At 38.0% G+C, this 16,442-nt stretch overlaps 1 protein-coding gene across 2 annotated transcripts in view; it reads right to left on the minus strand.

Annotated features, from left to right (window-relative positions):
- Nucleotides 1-419: 419 nt before the first annotated feature.
- Nucleotides 420-16,442, minus strand: part of SPATA7 (spermatogenesis associated 7) — a 38,544-nt gene continuing 22,521 nt past the window's right edge. For both annotated transcript variants that reach the window (XM_034062604.1, XM_034062603.1), the window contains 8 exons: nt 15,874-16,007; nt 7,818-8,287; nt 6,668-6,734; nt 4,994-5,061; nt 3,936-3,989; nt 2,539-2,613; nt 1,782-1,839; nt 420-1,148 (listed from right to left, as the gene is read on the minus strand). In XM_034062604.1, coding sequence (XP_033918495.1) covers nt 660-1,148; nt 1,782-1,839; nt 2,539-2,613; nt 3,936-3,989; nt 4,994-5,061; nt 6,668-6,734; nt 7,818-8,287; nt 15,874-16,007 — 1,415 coding nt within the window. In that variant the 3' untranslated portion in view covers nt 420-659. The remainder of the gene's footprint in view (nt 1,149-1,781; nt 1,840-2,538; nt 2,614-3,935; nt 3,990-4,993; nt 5,062-6,667; nt 6,735-7,817; nt 8,288-15,873; nt 16,008-16,442) is intronic.

Consider the following 16,442-nt stretch of genomic DNA (forward strand, 5'->3'; position numbering starts at 1 on the left):
AGGAATAATCATCTGCCAGCACCAAAAGAAATTCTTCTGTTTGGAAAGCTGCCTGTCCACACTCACTCCTTATCTCACCCAAGGTAATGCAAGGAAAATGAACGTTTCTTACAATCAACTTTTTTTCTTTCACAGTAACTGTAAAATATAAGAACCTCATGCCTCAATGGGACTGAACATCCAACAGTGCCCTCTTCCAGGATGGACAAACAATTCCAGGTATGTAGGCATGCTTTGATGGGGGTTAAGTTGCATTCTTACAGATAGCAAAATCTCGGATCTTTCTATCAGGCGCACAATTGTACTAGCAACAAATTTATTTATTATAAATAAAAACCAATAAATATTTCATAACTTACTAATACAGCTTTCTAAAAATATACATCTAATTTTAATATTCTTAGAAGTTAATCCTTAGTTATAAAATTATAGACAAAATGGACAAAATTTTTTTGATAACTTACATTCTGCCCTTTAGAGTCTACATTAATTCGGAGACAGAATAATGCTCAATTAACAGTATCCTGCTAGAGAGATTTTAGCAGTATTTAAACAGAAATAAACTAAAAATAAACATAATAATTTACTACTATTTACCAAATGGCAGTTCTCCACAGAATTAGCTCTGTCCCTATTTAACAGCTAAGTTTTGGCTACTATTACATATAGTCTCGTGAGATCTGAAGGGCCTTTGCAAAGCTTTCCTCAAGATCATCAATTTCCTCATTGGCTTCCAAACCACTGTCACAGGTAATCAAGTTTAAAGTTGGCTCACGTGAGGATAAACCACCTCCATCTTCTTCAGATTTCACACAAGAACCAGACACTGCCCCAGCATCCATCATTTCAGTGAGATCTTCTGAAAAGTCATCTTTGCTTTCTGTCTCCTTTGAACTTTCCCTGAATGTTGGTGATTCACATTTTTCTGGTTCCTTTAATAAGTCCATGGTCCCAAAGAATTCGTCACTTTTTGTAGCTTTTCCTTGTCTCTGCCTTTTACTGATAATTTCAAGCTCTTCCACTGTATCAAACTCTTGCAGATCCAGCAAGTCCAAGGCTTCCCAGCCTGTGTGGATGTGTTCTGCTTCACTGCCTGGGCTGCAGCCAAGGTCTGCTTTCAGTACATCCAACAAATGGCGCATTTTGCTCTAAGGGGTGAAGAAACAAAGGAGTGACACTCCTCCAGCCCCAAGGTGCCTGTCTTCACAGAACTTGGGGTTTAACTCTGACAGAAAGAAAGGGAGGCTGCGGGCAATAACTGACTGAATTATACAGCAAGTGTCTCCAAACTGATTTGATTATTGTCCCTTTTTGTGACTCTGCCTGTGACTCTTGATCTACTGTGATCTGTGAATCTGCAAGTCCCATTTATGGAGAGATGCTTGCCACTGAGGATTCTGGTTGTCTTTACTGGTGAATACACCAGTGCATGGTCGAAGCCACTGTACTTTGGAAACAGGACTCAAGTTTTTACAAGGGCATGTAGTGATAGGACAAGGTAGATTTAGATTAGATATAAGCAGGAAATTTTTCACTGTGAGGGTGGCGAGGCACTGAAATAGGTTGCCCAGAGAAGTTATGGCTGCCCTATTTCTGGAAGTATTCCTATTTCAAGGCCAGGTTTGACAAGACTTTGAGCAGCTCGGTTTAATAGAAGATGTCCTTGCCCATGGTAGGGGGTTGGAAGTAGATGATCTTTAAGATCACTTCCAACCCAAACCATTCTATGATTCTATAAAGACATATGCAAAGAGGGAAAGTATTAAAGGGGCAGCACCTACCTCATCCAACCGGTTCTTATTTTCTTCTATAAGACACTCAAACAGTTTTTCCAGAATTCTACAAACGAACAATGAAATTATTCCACAGGAAGAAAAACAACTCTTATCTACATAAATTAATGACCTTAGTTTTTAATTTTAATTTCTTAGCTGAACAGGAACACTAAGATTGTTTCAATTATGCCTGTGTCCTGGGTTCAGCAGTAGCAGTCATTTTTTTCTCATTCTTAGTAGCTGGTACAGCACTGTGGTTTTGACTTTCAGCCTAGGAACAGCGCTGATAACACTGATGTTTTTAGTTGTTGCCAAGTCATGTTTACTCTGACCAAGGACTTTCTGAGTCTCATGCTCTGCCAGGGAGGAGGAGAAGCTGGGAGGAAGCAGAGATGGGACAGCTGACCCAACTAGCCAAAGAGGTATTCCATACCACAGCATGTCATGCCCAGTATATAAACTGGGGGCAGTTACCCGGAAGGACTGGATCACTGCTCAGGTTGGGCTGGGTATCGGTCAGCGGGTGGTGAGCGGTTGTATCTCATGGTACATGGCAGCAGATCAAAGTAGATGACCCACAGGTCTTTCCTAGTTCCTCTTTCATACATAAAGCAAAGGAGAAAAGGAAACAAAACAAAAGCCAGGGCTGTGTATCTAGATATTCTTAAACACACCTAAATGATTACTAAATGCTGCTTCCTTTTCTTACTGAGTCCGTGTGTTTCTGACCAGCACTACAAGTTTGAAAGCAACTGTAACATACCTGTTAGAAAATAGCCCAAGGCTAAGAACTTCATTTGTTACTTCTTCAATGAAAGCTAAATATAAAAACTCTTCTCTGCAGGGAGAATAGAAAACCCAGTGTTACATGTTTTAAAAATGCTTTAAAATAGAGACACATATTACACGATGTAGTAGGTCCAATCACCTTTATGGGAAATATGATTTATAAGATTGTATTACTTCTTGGCACCAGCTTCTATTTTTCTAAAAGGTAACTGTATCAGGACAAACTTTCATTCAGTTTGAATAATAATAAGAACCCTGTGTAAAATATCAGACTATGAGAAAGGTCACTGTGGTGCTTTGTGTTTACGCTCTTTCTGTTGTGGTATAAATTAGCAGAGATCCTGAGTGAGGAAATCAGCAGATTTTGGAAAATGTTCAGAACTTGCTTTGCACTCACAAAGAAAAGGGTGCTGATCGGGAAGAAAGTGTAAAATTGCAGTCTGATGCTCTAAGTAAAGGCTTCCAAAGAAGGTGCTAGAGAATCTCACTGCACCTGAAAATTACTAGTCCTCCAGTAAGCTCAGGAAAGTACTTATCTGACAGCTGTGTTTCCTTTCAAACAACTCTTTGAGACACAAAATCCTTGTTAGTGAGAGATGTGACTTTTACCTCTTTGAACAAATTTCTATTTTAATGCTTTTTAAAGCCTTGTTGCTGCCAACTGCTCCAAACGCAATACTCCAAAAGTTCAGAATTCAATTAGGAAAGCAACAAAGAAGAAACCCCAGAAGCAAAAATTTCAGTGCTGTTTCTCTTTCACAGTTTCTTTCTAAATATCCCAAAGTATCCACTCAAGCTCTAGCGAATCATCTTCCAGTCTTAATAAGCAGAAAAAAAAAATAGGATGTATCTTACATGACTTTAGTTAGGTAAAATTTGTTATCTAGCCTGAAGACTGTCATTTTGGTTCCCCCTACAGCAAAGGAAGCTACCTATAGGTGATCTTTGATACCTATATTACATCCTTAGAGTTAGGCAAGAACAAAGCCATCCTAAAGCCCAAAGAATAATAATAATAATAACTTAAACCTCTTCTAATTCTCACCAAATTTCAGAGCAGAAATGTAGTAAGAATGCTGTTCAACTTGGTATTTTATTTTGTCAGTATTTGCTTCAGAGATTACAGACCAAAAAAGAACTGGAAACATTTGTAATCCCTGGGCAAGAAGTCTGTCTTTCTTCCAAAGTTACAATTAATTTTCTTCATTTTAGATTCATGTGGAAATTTTAAGGTATTATGTAACAACTCGATCATGTTAATTCCACTGCTGTGAACAACAGTTTATCTGAGTCTTCATTTACTGCATCAGTTTTGAGGAAGAGTTTCCAATTTAGTGCTGCAAACTAGCAGAACAGTTTAAGCATACTTACTCAGCCTCGATGGTCCTCCTTGCAGAAGACTGCTGAGAATACAACGGTGTCTCTCTAATCAGAAAACAGAGGGTGAGAGAGAGACATTCTAAATACCTTTTATATTACCTTCCATCTCATTTTCTTCTGAAGTTATGCTGTGCCATTATCCCGCTTCCTCTTGGGAAAAAAATCCACCAGAATACCCTAAACCCTGCTCCAGTAGCAAAATCCCCTGCTTACATTTATTCCTGAATTACACAGTAGCCTGAAGGATAGTGACTCCAGAGTATTTTAACACCTCGCTAGATGCAGTGCTTTAGTATCTCAAAGCCCTCAGTGTTACATCAGATGCTATAAAGACTTCCATTACCCTAAGAGTGTTTTTTTTTTTTTTTTTTAACTCAGAGTACAGATTTTCCTCAGCTGAAAATGCCTTTGCCTGAAAGGACCAGAGAGCAAACCAGCAAGATGTGCACCATAATTAGGGCAGCAATGAGGAGAATCAGGTGGGAGCCCTTGGGCTCTGGCCTGATTTCCAACACTGTTCTTGTACTCTAGACAGTATTCTGTTACAAAGCTTTACATTATCAGAAAAAGATATGGGAAATGGCTCTTATCTGCAGTTCTTGCAGATCATAAGATTCAAAAGGCCGGATGTCTGGAGACCCTTTTTCCTGAAAGGAAATACCAATTGGAATACAAATCTAATATAGTTAGTAGTACTAGTAGTACCACTGTAAGTAGTGCTGTGTAGTACTAGTAAGTAGTACTGTGTAAGAAATGTACAATCTATAAGCTCAGATGTACAGAACTAACAGCTGTATTAATGTGCCATCGCTCCCGCTCCTGATGAAAATACTCATACATTTCAGAGGTCTCTTTCTTAACTGGCTTCCCGGTGGAACTTTATCATAAGAAAATAATGAATTCTGAAGTTGGGAAAGGCCATTGATACAAAAAATACAAAGCAAAGTCCTGTGAGAAGAGATTTCTAGAGAGAATCCATAGTGAAGGCTTATGGCCTAAGAAGCAGCAGTATAGAAAGCAAATATTAATTCCTGTTCTAAATCAATTACCTGAGAAAGGAGTATGGAAAAGCAGCTATTCTCTCAGGCTCATGCACAGTATATCTTCTATCTTCAGCCTACAACACAGAGATAAAATCTTTACTTAAGTGCAAGCACACAGCAAATTTTACCATTAAAATGAACCTAATAACGCTCTATGATTAAACAGCCCTACAGATTTTATGTGTGTCTTTTTTTTTTAACTTTGTGTAAACTAAGACCTGTGGCAGCTGTAAATGGTCATCAGTTTTGACATCCAAAATTTTAGTGAGGGGCAACAGGACTCATGACACATTTTTCCCTTGACAAGTATGTCAAAGATGAATTCTGTAGAAGCCAGAAGGGGTCGATGGCACCAACACAAGTAAGATTTGGTATGCACAACCAGGATCCAGCAGTCTAAATCACATCGCTGAAGCTGCTTGCACAAAACTGATGGAAAGTAAAATTGCTGACCACTTGACCTACATTCTACATGACAGTACTCTGAGAGGGCTACTGTGAAGCTATGTGACTTACTGTTGTCACTTTTATGATAGCTGTGACAGTTTTGAAATTAAACCAGAAGTTCTTCACAAAACTGAAGTGAAGCCTTCCAACCATTTAACCTTTTCATAATGAGGTCAGAGGCAGACCAATTCAGGTGGTCTCTCTCCTATTTTCAGTAAAGCTATAAATACATATTCTCTGCCACCCCTCCCCTCCAATGAGCAAAGCATAATTATTTTGCCTTATTAAGCTAGAGATACGAAGAGTCTGACCCTGTAGCCTTTATTCAGAAATGAAGTCCACAGTTATTCAAGTATTTCTCTTATATTTGACAGGGCTGTTTTTTCAAGAACTTGTTTGTATAGTGGCTACAAGATAAACCACAAAGTAGAAACCTAACTTCTGATAAAACTCATTCATCCAAATATTAGTACAAATTAAGACAAAGTAACTTCAGATTTGAAGTCTTGAGAAATACTTCAGCTCTTCTGCCCGCTTCCCTTTGCCTCCAAAAGATGCTGCTATTCCATCTCATCTTTAAAATTTAGTAATCTTAAACCACATGCTGAGACAATTTTTGAAAGACCAAAAAACTTAGTTCAAGTGTCACAAACACTGAGCAATTCAAAGCAAAATGATGGATCCAAACATTTCTGTGACTACGACAAACGAATACTAGGAGCTGGTAGAATCTGAAGTGGTGAGATTTTTCATTAAGTCATTCCAAATATATTGACCAAGACACAAGTATCATGGATAACTTGACTGTCTGCTGATTTGGGTGCTTCTTTAAAGGAAGGGACTCCTTGGTTCCAGTTCTTCTGTCAACAATATTTTGGAATATGTTATCCAATGTTAAAATGAAGAAAAATAGTGCAAAAGAGGTACCTCCTTCCAATGAAAAATTATGTACCAATTATCTATGTCCTTAATAGATATTTAAGTGATACTGTAAAAACTGTTTCATTTTTAAATTTCATATACAGTAAGATATTATCTCTTCACATCTGCAGTATTTTTTGTTATCGCTTCCACTTGTTCTTCTGAAACTCTCTCCTTTACAGAACTCATGACACTGAAGAAAAGGAAACTTAAAGCAGTTGTATATTGCTGTTGTAGAGATGAAGTAAACACTCCAAAATGATGGTGAAGGGTGTGTGGTAAGAGTACCCAGATTACTGACAGATGTATTACCTTTGACATGCCCTTCTTCTGCTCAGCCACAACTTCTCTCTTGAACGCTTTGTCTGCAGATGGAAAGCTATAAAATTTAGAGATGTATTAGATTTCCAAGAAGGCTGCTTTCAAAATATGCAGGATGAGAATACCAGTGCCACTGTGGAAATTTCCCATCAATCAGAATGGGACCTAATACCAAAATGCCTGACAGTTTGGAAAATTTCTGTCAGACTTCCACTCATGTAATAAAACCAAGTCACATTTCACTTCGAAGGATGACAACAGTCATAAATAGGTGATCGAAATCCATTATCTGGCTCTATATTTACAGGGGATAGCTGAACTACCCAAAATAATTGTTCAGAATTAAGAATGGAGGTGATCCTATACACTAGAAATGCACCAGGAAAATATATGACCCAGCCAGAAAATCAATAGTTGCAATATGTAACTATTCCATATCACTATTCCAGTCTTACAACATTCCCACTTTGATTTAGGAAAAAGACAGAGTTAGATACGCAGGCACTGATGACACAAAGGGGAGATTTCCCTTTATGAGATAGTACTAACTAAAATAAAACTGTTTAACTTGCTAAGGAGTTCAATGCAAGAGCAGGACATTGATTCAGTATAGAGTATTTCACATAGGACATCTGAAGGCATTTGAATTAAAATATTAAAACGATAATGAAAAGCCACATTTAGGAGTTTAAAAAAAATGTTTGCATGATGTATTAATTAGTGATTTGGAAAGTATGAGACTAGAGGGGCAACAGTGCGGAACTACCCACATGCTTATAAGTGGTTACTTCTTTAGAAGACAGAAAGCACAACTATAGACCAGAGAAAGCAAAGAAAAGAGAGAGTGTAAAGATTAAAGCTAGCAAGTGTGAGATCCTACAGTTAGCATTCAGTGGCACTTTGTATCCAATTCATATAGATGAAACCAGTTGCTCCAGAGAGAGGACAACAAAATATGCCAGTGAAAAAACAGAAACATCAAATTCCATTCTAGCTTTTGCTAAGGCACATCTAGAATAATTTCAGAATAATTATTCTGGGTTTATACAAATGTGAGAGCAAAATGTGTTACTTTTATGAAGATACAATCTTACAATAACAACTAAATTGCAGTTTCAAAATACAGTTTTAATCTCTCTACCTGATCACATCAGTCTGTGTCTGAGCTTCCACATGTTGCTTGCAGTGATTTTCAGTTTTCCTTTTCCTTTGAGCAGAATTATAATACCTGTACCCTGACAGGAAAGATTTAGCATCTGATATTAAGATGTGTGGAGTAAAAGGTTTTCGGCTATGAGTAAAGAATTTAGAGTGGCTGTCTAGAAGATCCCCACTGCGTGCTTTGGGGTTGCTTCCTTGACGCCTCTGGGAACAACTAATGCTCGCAGAACTATCAGAGGAACAACTGCATGAAAGTCCAGAGCGTTTTCTTGGTGTACTTGATGTACTGACACTTGAGTTAGATGTATTCCGAGAACCTTTTCTGGCGTATGTTACTGGACTGGAGCGAGCCAAGCCATGCTCACTGTAAGGAGACAGCGCTTTTGACAGGTATTGTGCCTGCCAAGCACAGGGGAAGAGACCATCTTTGTCTTCTGCTTCCAAGAAACTCTAGAAAAAATGAAAACAAGATTTGATTGCTTTTCAAGTTATCAGCTTTGCTCAAGTTGTTACTCCCAGTTACTACTGTTACCAACATGGTTGTATTTTTCTATGTAAAAACCTGCCACTTTTGTAAAATTACACTGGTTTCAGAGCAGCAATGTGCTCAGTTTGTGAATAGATATACTTGATTTCAGGTGATGGTACACAAATGGTATTACTGCTCTTGCTTCTTATTTGTTTAACACATTAGTTTAAAAATGTACCTCAACTCTCAGAAGCAATTTCATACTTAATGCTTGTGTATGTGGTGGTATGGCTAAGGTAAGATGTAGGCAGTGTGTGGTTCAGACTAAAAGCTACATATATCTGTCCTATGGAAGGTGATGGGGAATTTTCCAAGGCATTCCATTTCAGAAGGGCTGAGCCTTACTAAAAACAGTGTTTTAATGCCAGGGATGAAGAAACAGTTGATAACCTAAAAATCAAACTTGAAAATTAAGTCTCAGAAAGGCTAAAAAATTAATTATTTGAAAAGACCATGCAATTTTTATTGTTTTCTGGGGAAAAAAAAACCACAAAAAAAAAACCCCAAACCCAAACGAAAAAAAAACCAACCAACCACCCAACAAAATTCAAACTTAATGCTTAAAAAGTCAGCATTATCCCTGAAATGTATCATGAGATCATGGCAAAGACAAGACAGACAAGAATACAAATAAATCTAAGTGACATCTTAAGGGTTTGTTGTTTTCCCCTGTCGTGGTTTAAAACCAAACTCCGCACAGCTCATTCACTCACTCCCCCGCCTCGCTCCCCCAACTCCCAGAGAGTTAGGAAGGAGAATCCAAAGAATGTAGCCCCCACGGGTTGAGATAAGCACAGTTTAATGGCTAAGGTATAACATAAATCACTACTGCTACTACTACTACAAATAATAATGATAAAGCCAATAACAAGTGAAGAGAATACAACATCTCACCAGCCACCGACCCATATCTCACCCCATCCTGCCCGACTGAGCACCGACCGATACCTCCTCCATCCCCCCAGAGCTCCAGCCCTTCCAGGTCTCTCCCGGTTACATCCAGGGTATGACGTGCTATGGTATGGAATACCTCTTTGGCTAGCCTGGGTCAGGTGTCCTGTCTCTCCTTCCTCCCGGCCTCCCCTCTTCCCTGGCAGAGCATGAGCTCAGAAAAGGCCTTGGACAAACCAAACATTTGAGCAGTAACTCAAAACATACTTGCTATCAGCAACTGTTCTCAGTCCAAAAGTCAAAACACAGCACTGCACCAGCTACCAAGAAGGAGAAAAAATGATTGCTACTGCTGAACCCACGACATCCCCCTTCCCCCAAATGAGAAAGAACAATTCAACAGAAATTTCATTTCTGTCAAAGACAGAACCTTGAAAAGTTTGCAACTTCAAAGCATAAACACCTGGGCAGGGTATGTGCTCCAGTAAACATGCTGTACATTGTGAGCCGAAATGTTAGGAAGCATCTTAGCAGGACACCTGTTGTATATTCTTTTCCTGCCTAGGACGCAGCCATCCACTGAATATTCTGTCAGTCAGTGACATGTACGTGTGACATTTACAATCTCTGAAGAGAGTCATATATGTAGAATATGTAGAACCAGAAACCCTACAGCAAATGAATTTTTTAATAAACTGACTAATTTCATTAACATGTATAACTATTTACGCAATTCAAGTTCCGCTACACACAACCGTACGATGGAGAAGAGAGAACTTGCATTGTGTGTACTCAAACTACCTAGAAGAACAGCTCCCAGAGACAGTGCTTACACCTAGGTCCTGCAACAGTGAGGGTGACAACCTGATGATTGTGTTATTCCAGAAAAACTCATGTTGTTCTGTGCAATCACTATAAAACAAAGCAAAATAACAGCTAAAATAAAATGACATCTGAGAAAACCCAATTCAAACCCAACAGGTAAAAGATCCAAAATAATTCAGTTGTAACTAGCTAGACTTTTAAAAATAATTATTTTACTTTCCTTACACTCAGGCAGCTTATGTAGCTTCACATCAACATTACCTACATGCTGCAAGTTTTAAGAGAATGTATACAAGTGTTTCCTCAGAAGAAAATTCAATTTCTAAGGGCAGTAGAGGACCAGATTTGTAAGAAATCTGAAGTTTAGGTTCAAAGATAAAACATAGATTAACCTGTTGATGTCTCTCCCTCATCTGAACAAAGAACAGGAAGATAGGAGAGACCTGTACAGGCCATAAAGCTCTGCAGTGAAAACTGGGGGAAAGGGAAAATGATTTCTGTGTTTCACTCATCTCTATTATGCTTCTATCAAACCTTTAAAGACTATTAAGTAGAGGCATTACATTACTGATGCCACTGAAGGAATAGCTCCCCTATAGAAAGCCTGAGAAAGAGTGGATCCAGTATGATATGACTTAAACATATGCAATTATTTATGGCATACAACCCTAACTGCCAGTTGAGAAGATTCACCCAGAAACCCATCCTCATTTTACAATTAATCCATGTTGAAATTATTTTGAGACACTAACACCAAAGCATGGATTTGGTGGATTTCTAGTGGTGCTTCACTGTCTGAGCCCAATATAAACCTCAAGAATGCTTCACTTTTTGAAAACAATCAGATGTCTTAAGATGTGGACTGAAGTTGGATGTGTGATTTTCCCCACCAATGGCATTTCCCACCAGTAGCAATGGACGGAATGTCAATAAATGCAGCAGAATCAACTGTAGAAGAAAGTACCTGGGAGAACTCTGCAAGATTATCACTACTTGTGATACTTCTACAGTCTTCTACTGGGAGAGTTAGGGAGGTGGAAAAACCCCAGACAACCACTGTAACCTACTAATATATAGTACAGGATAGTAATATATAGTATAGTGCATTAACCTATATAATTCATAGTATATCAGGTAAGTACATGCAGATTTTCTATGCTCTTACTGTATAAATGCTGCATTTTCTCATAACACTGCTACTTTTATTGCTTGCAATCTACACTATTCCCTTTTTCCCCATTCAAAACCACTGAATATTTTAAATTAAAATCCAAGATTATGAAAATACATTTTATGGCACATAGTAAATGCAATTTATGGGAATATAAAAAAAAGGCAGATAGTTTACTGTCAAACTTAAGTCACAGATCACACTGCTGTCATACTATATTATTTCCTTCACAATTCCATGCAATATTATCTCCTGCATCAGTAACACCTATCTCTGATAGTCCAGTATCCCAAAATGTCCATAGCTGCTGATACCTAATGCAAAAAAGGTATTTGCTTTTTAGTTTGGGTTTTGTTGGGTTTTTTTTTTTTAGATTTCTTTATTTAGCTGTGCCAAAATAAGCCCTTCTTGATGGGTGTCTCATGTGAGCCAACTTCATGTTACTACTACAGCATAATTAAATGCTGAACTGATAACATGCATAACAATGCCAAACAAATGCCTGTGTTAGCAAAAAGTATAATAAGGCTTGCCAGTGCTAGTCTGCATATGAAGTACTTGCAGCTCAGCACTATAGAAAACAGGTGAGACTGGAAACTTTCTGAATTCACCTATATAGATGTTCTGAAAAGTTAATTCATAGAATCATAGAATCATAGAATAGTTAGGGTTGGAAAGGACCTTAAGATCATCTTGTTCCAACCCCCCTGCCATAGGCAGGGGACACCTCACACTAAACCATGGCACCCAAGGCTCTGTCCAACCTGGCCTTGAACACCGCCAAGGATGGAGCATTCACAACTTCCCTGGGCAACCCATTCCGGTGCCTCACCACCCTTACAGTAAAGAATTTCTTCCTTATATCCAATCTAAACTTCCCCTGTTTAAGGTTTAACCTGTTACCCCTTGTCCTGTCACTACAGTCCCTAATGAATAGTCCCTCCCCAGCATCTTTATAGGCCCCTTCAGCTACTGGAAGGCTGCTATGAGGTCTCCATGCAGCCTTCTCTTCTCCAGGCTGAACAGCCCCAACTTTCTCAGCCTGTCTTCATACGGGAGGTGCTCCAGTCCCCTGATCATCCTTGTGGCCCTCCTCTGGACTTGTTCCAACAGTTCCATGTCCTTTTTATGTGGAGGACACCAGAACTGCACACAATACTCCAAGTGAGGTTTCATGAGAGCAGAGTAGAGGGGCAGGATCACCTCCTTGGACCTGGTGGTCATGCTCCTTTACACAATTTGCTAATTAGTTAAGAATTGAGAAGGGTAAAAGAGAAAATTCACACATACACATGAACAAATAAGATCTGTAATCAGTTTGCATATTGGCATCAACGTATCTATTTTTCCATTCAAAACTATGTTCCTGTCTTTCATGTGTGTGTGGTATACAACTGTATAATGAGGTATTTTCCTACTTCCACCAAATACTGGGATGTTACTAGTAAAGGATGTTGCTGAATGTGCATATGAAGCCTGAAACGAAATCTGTACTAAGTATTCCTGATGAAAAAATCTTTCTTTGGTGCTAAGAAGGTTCTTCTGCTTTCTTTAGTCAGTTACATCTCTCATTCTGACAGGACTAATTCAAGCACAATACATCTTAAGAATTAATATCATAACAGTGTAATAAGTCTTGAAATATAAAGTATGTGAGTAGGCAATTCACATAGCCACACAGGTGTGCTGCATACAAAAGCAGTGAGATTAGAAACAGTTAATGATGTTTCTTAGTCTGTATTTCATACGCACAAGCAGATGGTCATAACTGTCATTCTTAAGAAATCAAAAAAGTCTCAAAGAACAGGCTGACAGGGATCTTGACAGGTCAAGGCAATAGCAACTGTATTTCAAATATGGTTAAAATATGGGTATGGATAATTAAATATGGATATGGATATTCCAGTATGGATAAAAGTTACCTGCTGTGGAGCAGCCTTCTTCCAAATGACTTTTAACATGGGTTACTTTCATTAAAAAATTTCATTAGCAGCCACTGATGCCCATTAATAGGATTATCTGAATATGGGATATGAAATACCAAGTCTTGCTCAAATCAGAGATTGCACTCAGGGCCAGCCCAATCCAGCTTTTCTTGCTTCAGAGAGAAGTCATATGGAGCTTCATACAGTTTGACCTGCTGACTCAGATGAATGTTTAGAAACCCAACTCATCTTTTTTACAGAAAAATAAAAAAATAAAAAACTAGAGATTTCACTAGGATACAGCTTTCAATCCCTGGCAGCAGTCGGAAGGACTACTTAACAGTGGCATTCTATGCATATTTGGTATTTTCCAGACTCTGTCAAGCAGCCTTTTCTGTTGTGGGAAAACTTAACAGTAATTCATTAAGGAAGGAGCATATATAAGTAATTTGATGACAGATAAACTAGTAGATACCCAAAAATGTCCTTATCAATCCTCAAGTCATTCAGCCTAAATAAGCTTAAAAATTACATATTCACAAAGACACACGAAGTTAGCAGCCCTTTCAGAATCTGTATCTATAGTTTATCTTCTTATTTTTATTAGCTTTCACATTTGGTGTCAACCTTCATTATTACACTTCATTGAAAGAAAGGAGCAGAAGAGAAGTACAGCTGTCCTCACCACATCTTATGCTTTCCCTACTTTGCTGTGAGAGACAAATCAGTCCCTTAAGTAATTTATTGCTAGTGATGCCATACAAAGACTGCTCCATTGTGCCATTTGAAAATTAGCCTGCTCCTTAGCTTCTCACTTAAGTCTTCTGCTAAAAGTACAGAAATGCATGACCCAACCTGTGGCTCTAGATGGAATATTTTAATCACTGAGATCAAAATACTCTCATTGATTAAAATCTATGGCTATTTCAAAGAGTCAGTAATGAAATCTAGGTAACCACAACAGAAGCAAGTTTCTCAGTTCATTACATATCATAGCAGATTATCATGTTACAGTAGTTTTACATTTATAACTAGATATAACAGATAAAGAAATCACTCTTCTGATGCATTTAAATCCTTGTACAAAAAAGTCAAATAGCAGGCAAGTCAGCTTCAAGACACATTATAGCTGTTCAGTTTCATACTTGCCTTAGCGTATAATAAAATACACTGACTGTATCACAAATGTTTTAAGAAATGTGTAACATGTATTTATAACTTAGAGGAATTATTTTTACTTCTTTTTTGTTTTACCATGCACAAAGCACAGTCTCACTTGAAAACAGTTTCTGTGCTCGATTGCAGTATTAAAAAATAGGAGATGCAGCTGTGTAAAAAATTAAAAAGATGGAATAAAGGCACCAGACCTATCAGAATGCATTAAGTCAGGTACATCCATCAAAGGAGTTAGCATGTATTAGGCTATAATCTAGACATTGACCTTGTCAGAGTTGCACGGGTTATTATATTTTTACATATATATATGCTTATGTAAGTCATTCAAATTGATATACACTTTAAAAGAGCCACATTTTACTAGACAAGAAATTATGCATTATGAAAGTAATTTAACTTTTGTATTCTTACAGTTAAATGTAACAGTGCAAAGCCAGGAGAACTCTACTTTTTTTCCTTTGTTTACCTTTTTTATACTCCTGAATGTTGTAAGATGCTTACTAAGCACAGGACCACATTCTACTCTGCCATTAACTCCTTGGAAACCAGGCTCACTGCTTCAAGTTTGTGCTGAATCTCATTCCAACCCACAAATATCCTGATTCAACAAGACAATTTTTGGAGCAGTTCCACAGACAGAAGATGTATAATCAGCTTTTTCCTAATGGCAACAGTGACAGCAATCATATGATTACTGTGTGGTGAAACTCCTCTATCATATGCTTTAATAGGCATCCTTAGAATTTGTTTTCCAGCTGTCACCTATATATATATCCTGACGGCTAGAGAAATAACCAAGCTAGTCACACAAAGAAATTAAGGGTGAGTTTTCTGTGCTACCTGGAAATGTTCTCCAGGTCCATGAATATTTAAACAACATATGAAACACCTGCTATTAAAAATCAACAGAGTAAACATCATTCTGCTTTAAGCTGCAATTGCTCCTTTATAGCGATGAACAAGAGAATGTAGGTTATTAGGCTATTTATTTATTATTTGGAAATATATACCACATAACTGGATGAAGTGTCAGCCATAAGAAGTGAACCTATGTAAATAGACAGAAAAGCACTTATTTATTGCTTAAGTACTATTTTTGCTTTCAATAACTGCAATCTGAGCATGCAGTATACTGTTAGATATGAAATGTACTTCCAAAGTAGGACTTAGGATACAGAAAAAAAAATAGAAGGTTCCCAATTCTTCTACTAGAATAGTTAGTGCTAATTGGAGCTCTGCTTTAGGAAATGGTAGAAAGCTCTGGAGTGAGAAAGGACATAAAATTTCAGCTGAGATGAAAGCAAGTGAATTCAAGGCTAACTAAAGCTTGAATTTACCATAAGCACTTCTCCAGACACCTGACATCTTTGTCAGAAGGCTGAGACACGCATTTGGTGTTGGCACATGCATTGTCTATTTTCTGCTGCTTGAAATATGCCAGCCCTCCCACTGGAGCTGCTGCACAGCTGTTACTATGGTAGGCAAGCAGACTATGGTATCTACCAAACAATGTATCTACCTTTCCAAAAGGGGATACCAGCAGCCTTCCACTCTCTCTTGAGCTGGTTCGGGAGGCAGTTTTACCCACACTCATTTCCTCTTCACACCTGGCTATCTTCTTTTTCAGTTTCTCTCTTCTTTGCTGGTCAGCAACTTAGGAAAGAGACAAAGTTTGTCAGAACCAAACTCAAAATATTTTTCTTTTTTTGTCCTAAGTGACTTGAAAATATCATAGGTTTCCAATTGCTCAGCAAAGTCAGACTATTGAGATGTAGTCCACCTCCAACACACAGCAATTAAAAACTACCTCTATTCTTAGAATACCAGAGTATGCTGGTAGTTGAAGCTGTACCTTAGCTTCCTTGAAGTATTCTCATCTCAGAACTAATTCACCAGTACACAGGAATTCCAAGATCAGTATTGTAACAGAGTGCTCTGCTCAAAAGTTTGCTCTTTATTTTTTTTAGACAGCACCCCTTTGACTGGTCTCTCACCCAGTTTCTCAACAAAAAAAAAACATGTTTGTTAGTATATTTGACATGCAAGAAATCCTTGCTCACACCATAGAAAAACAGCAAGTAGCCTCCC

This window comes from Melopsittacus undulatus, chromosome 4 (genome assembly GCF_012275295.1).
Source record: "Melopsittacus undulatus isolate bMelUnd1 chromosome 4, bMelUnd1.mat.Z, whole genome shotgun sequence".
Taxonomy (NCBI): domain Eukaryota; kingdom Metazoa; phylum Chordata; class Aves; order Psittaciformes; family Psittaculidae; genus Melopsittacus; species Melopsittacus undulatus.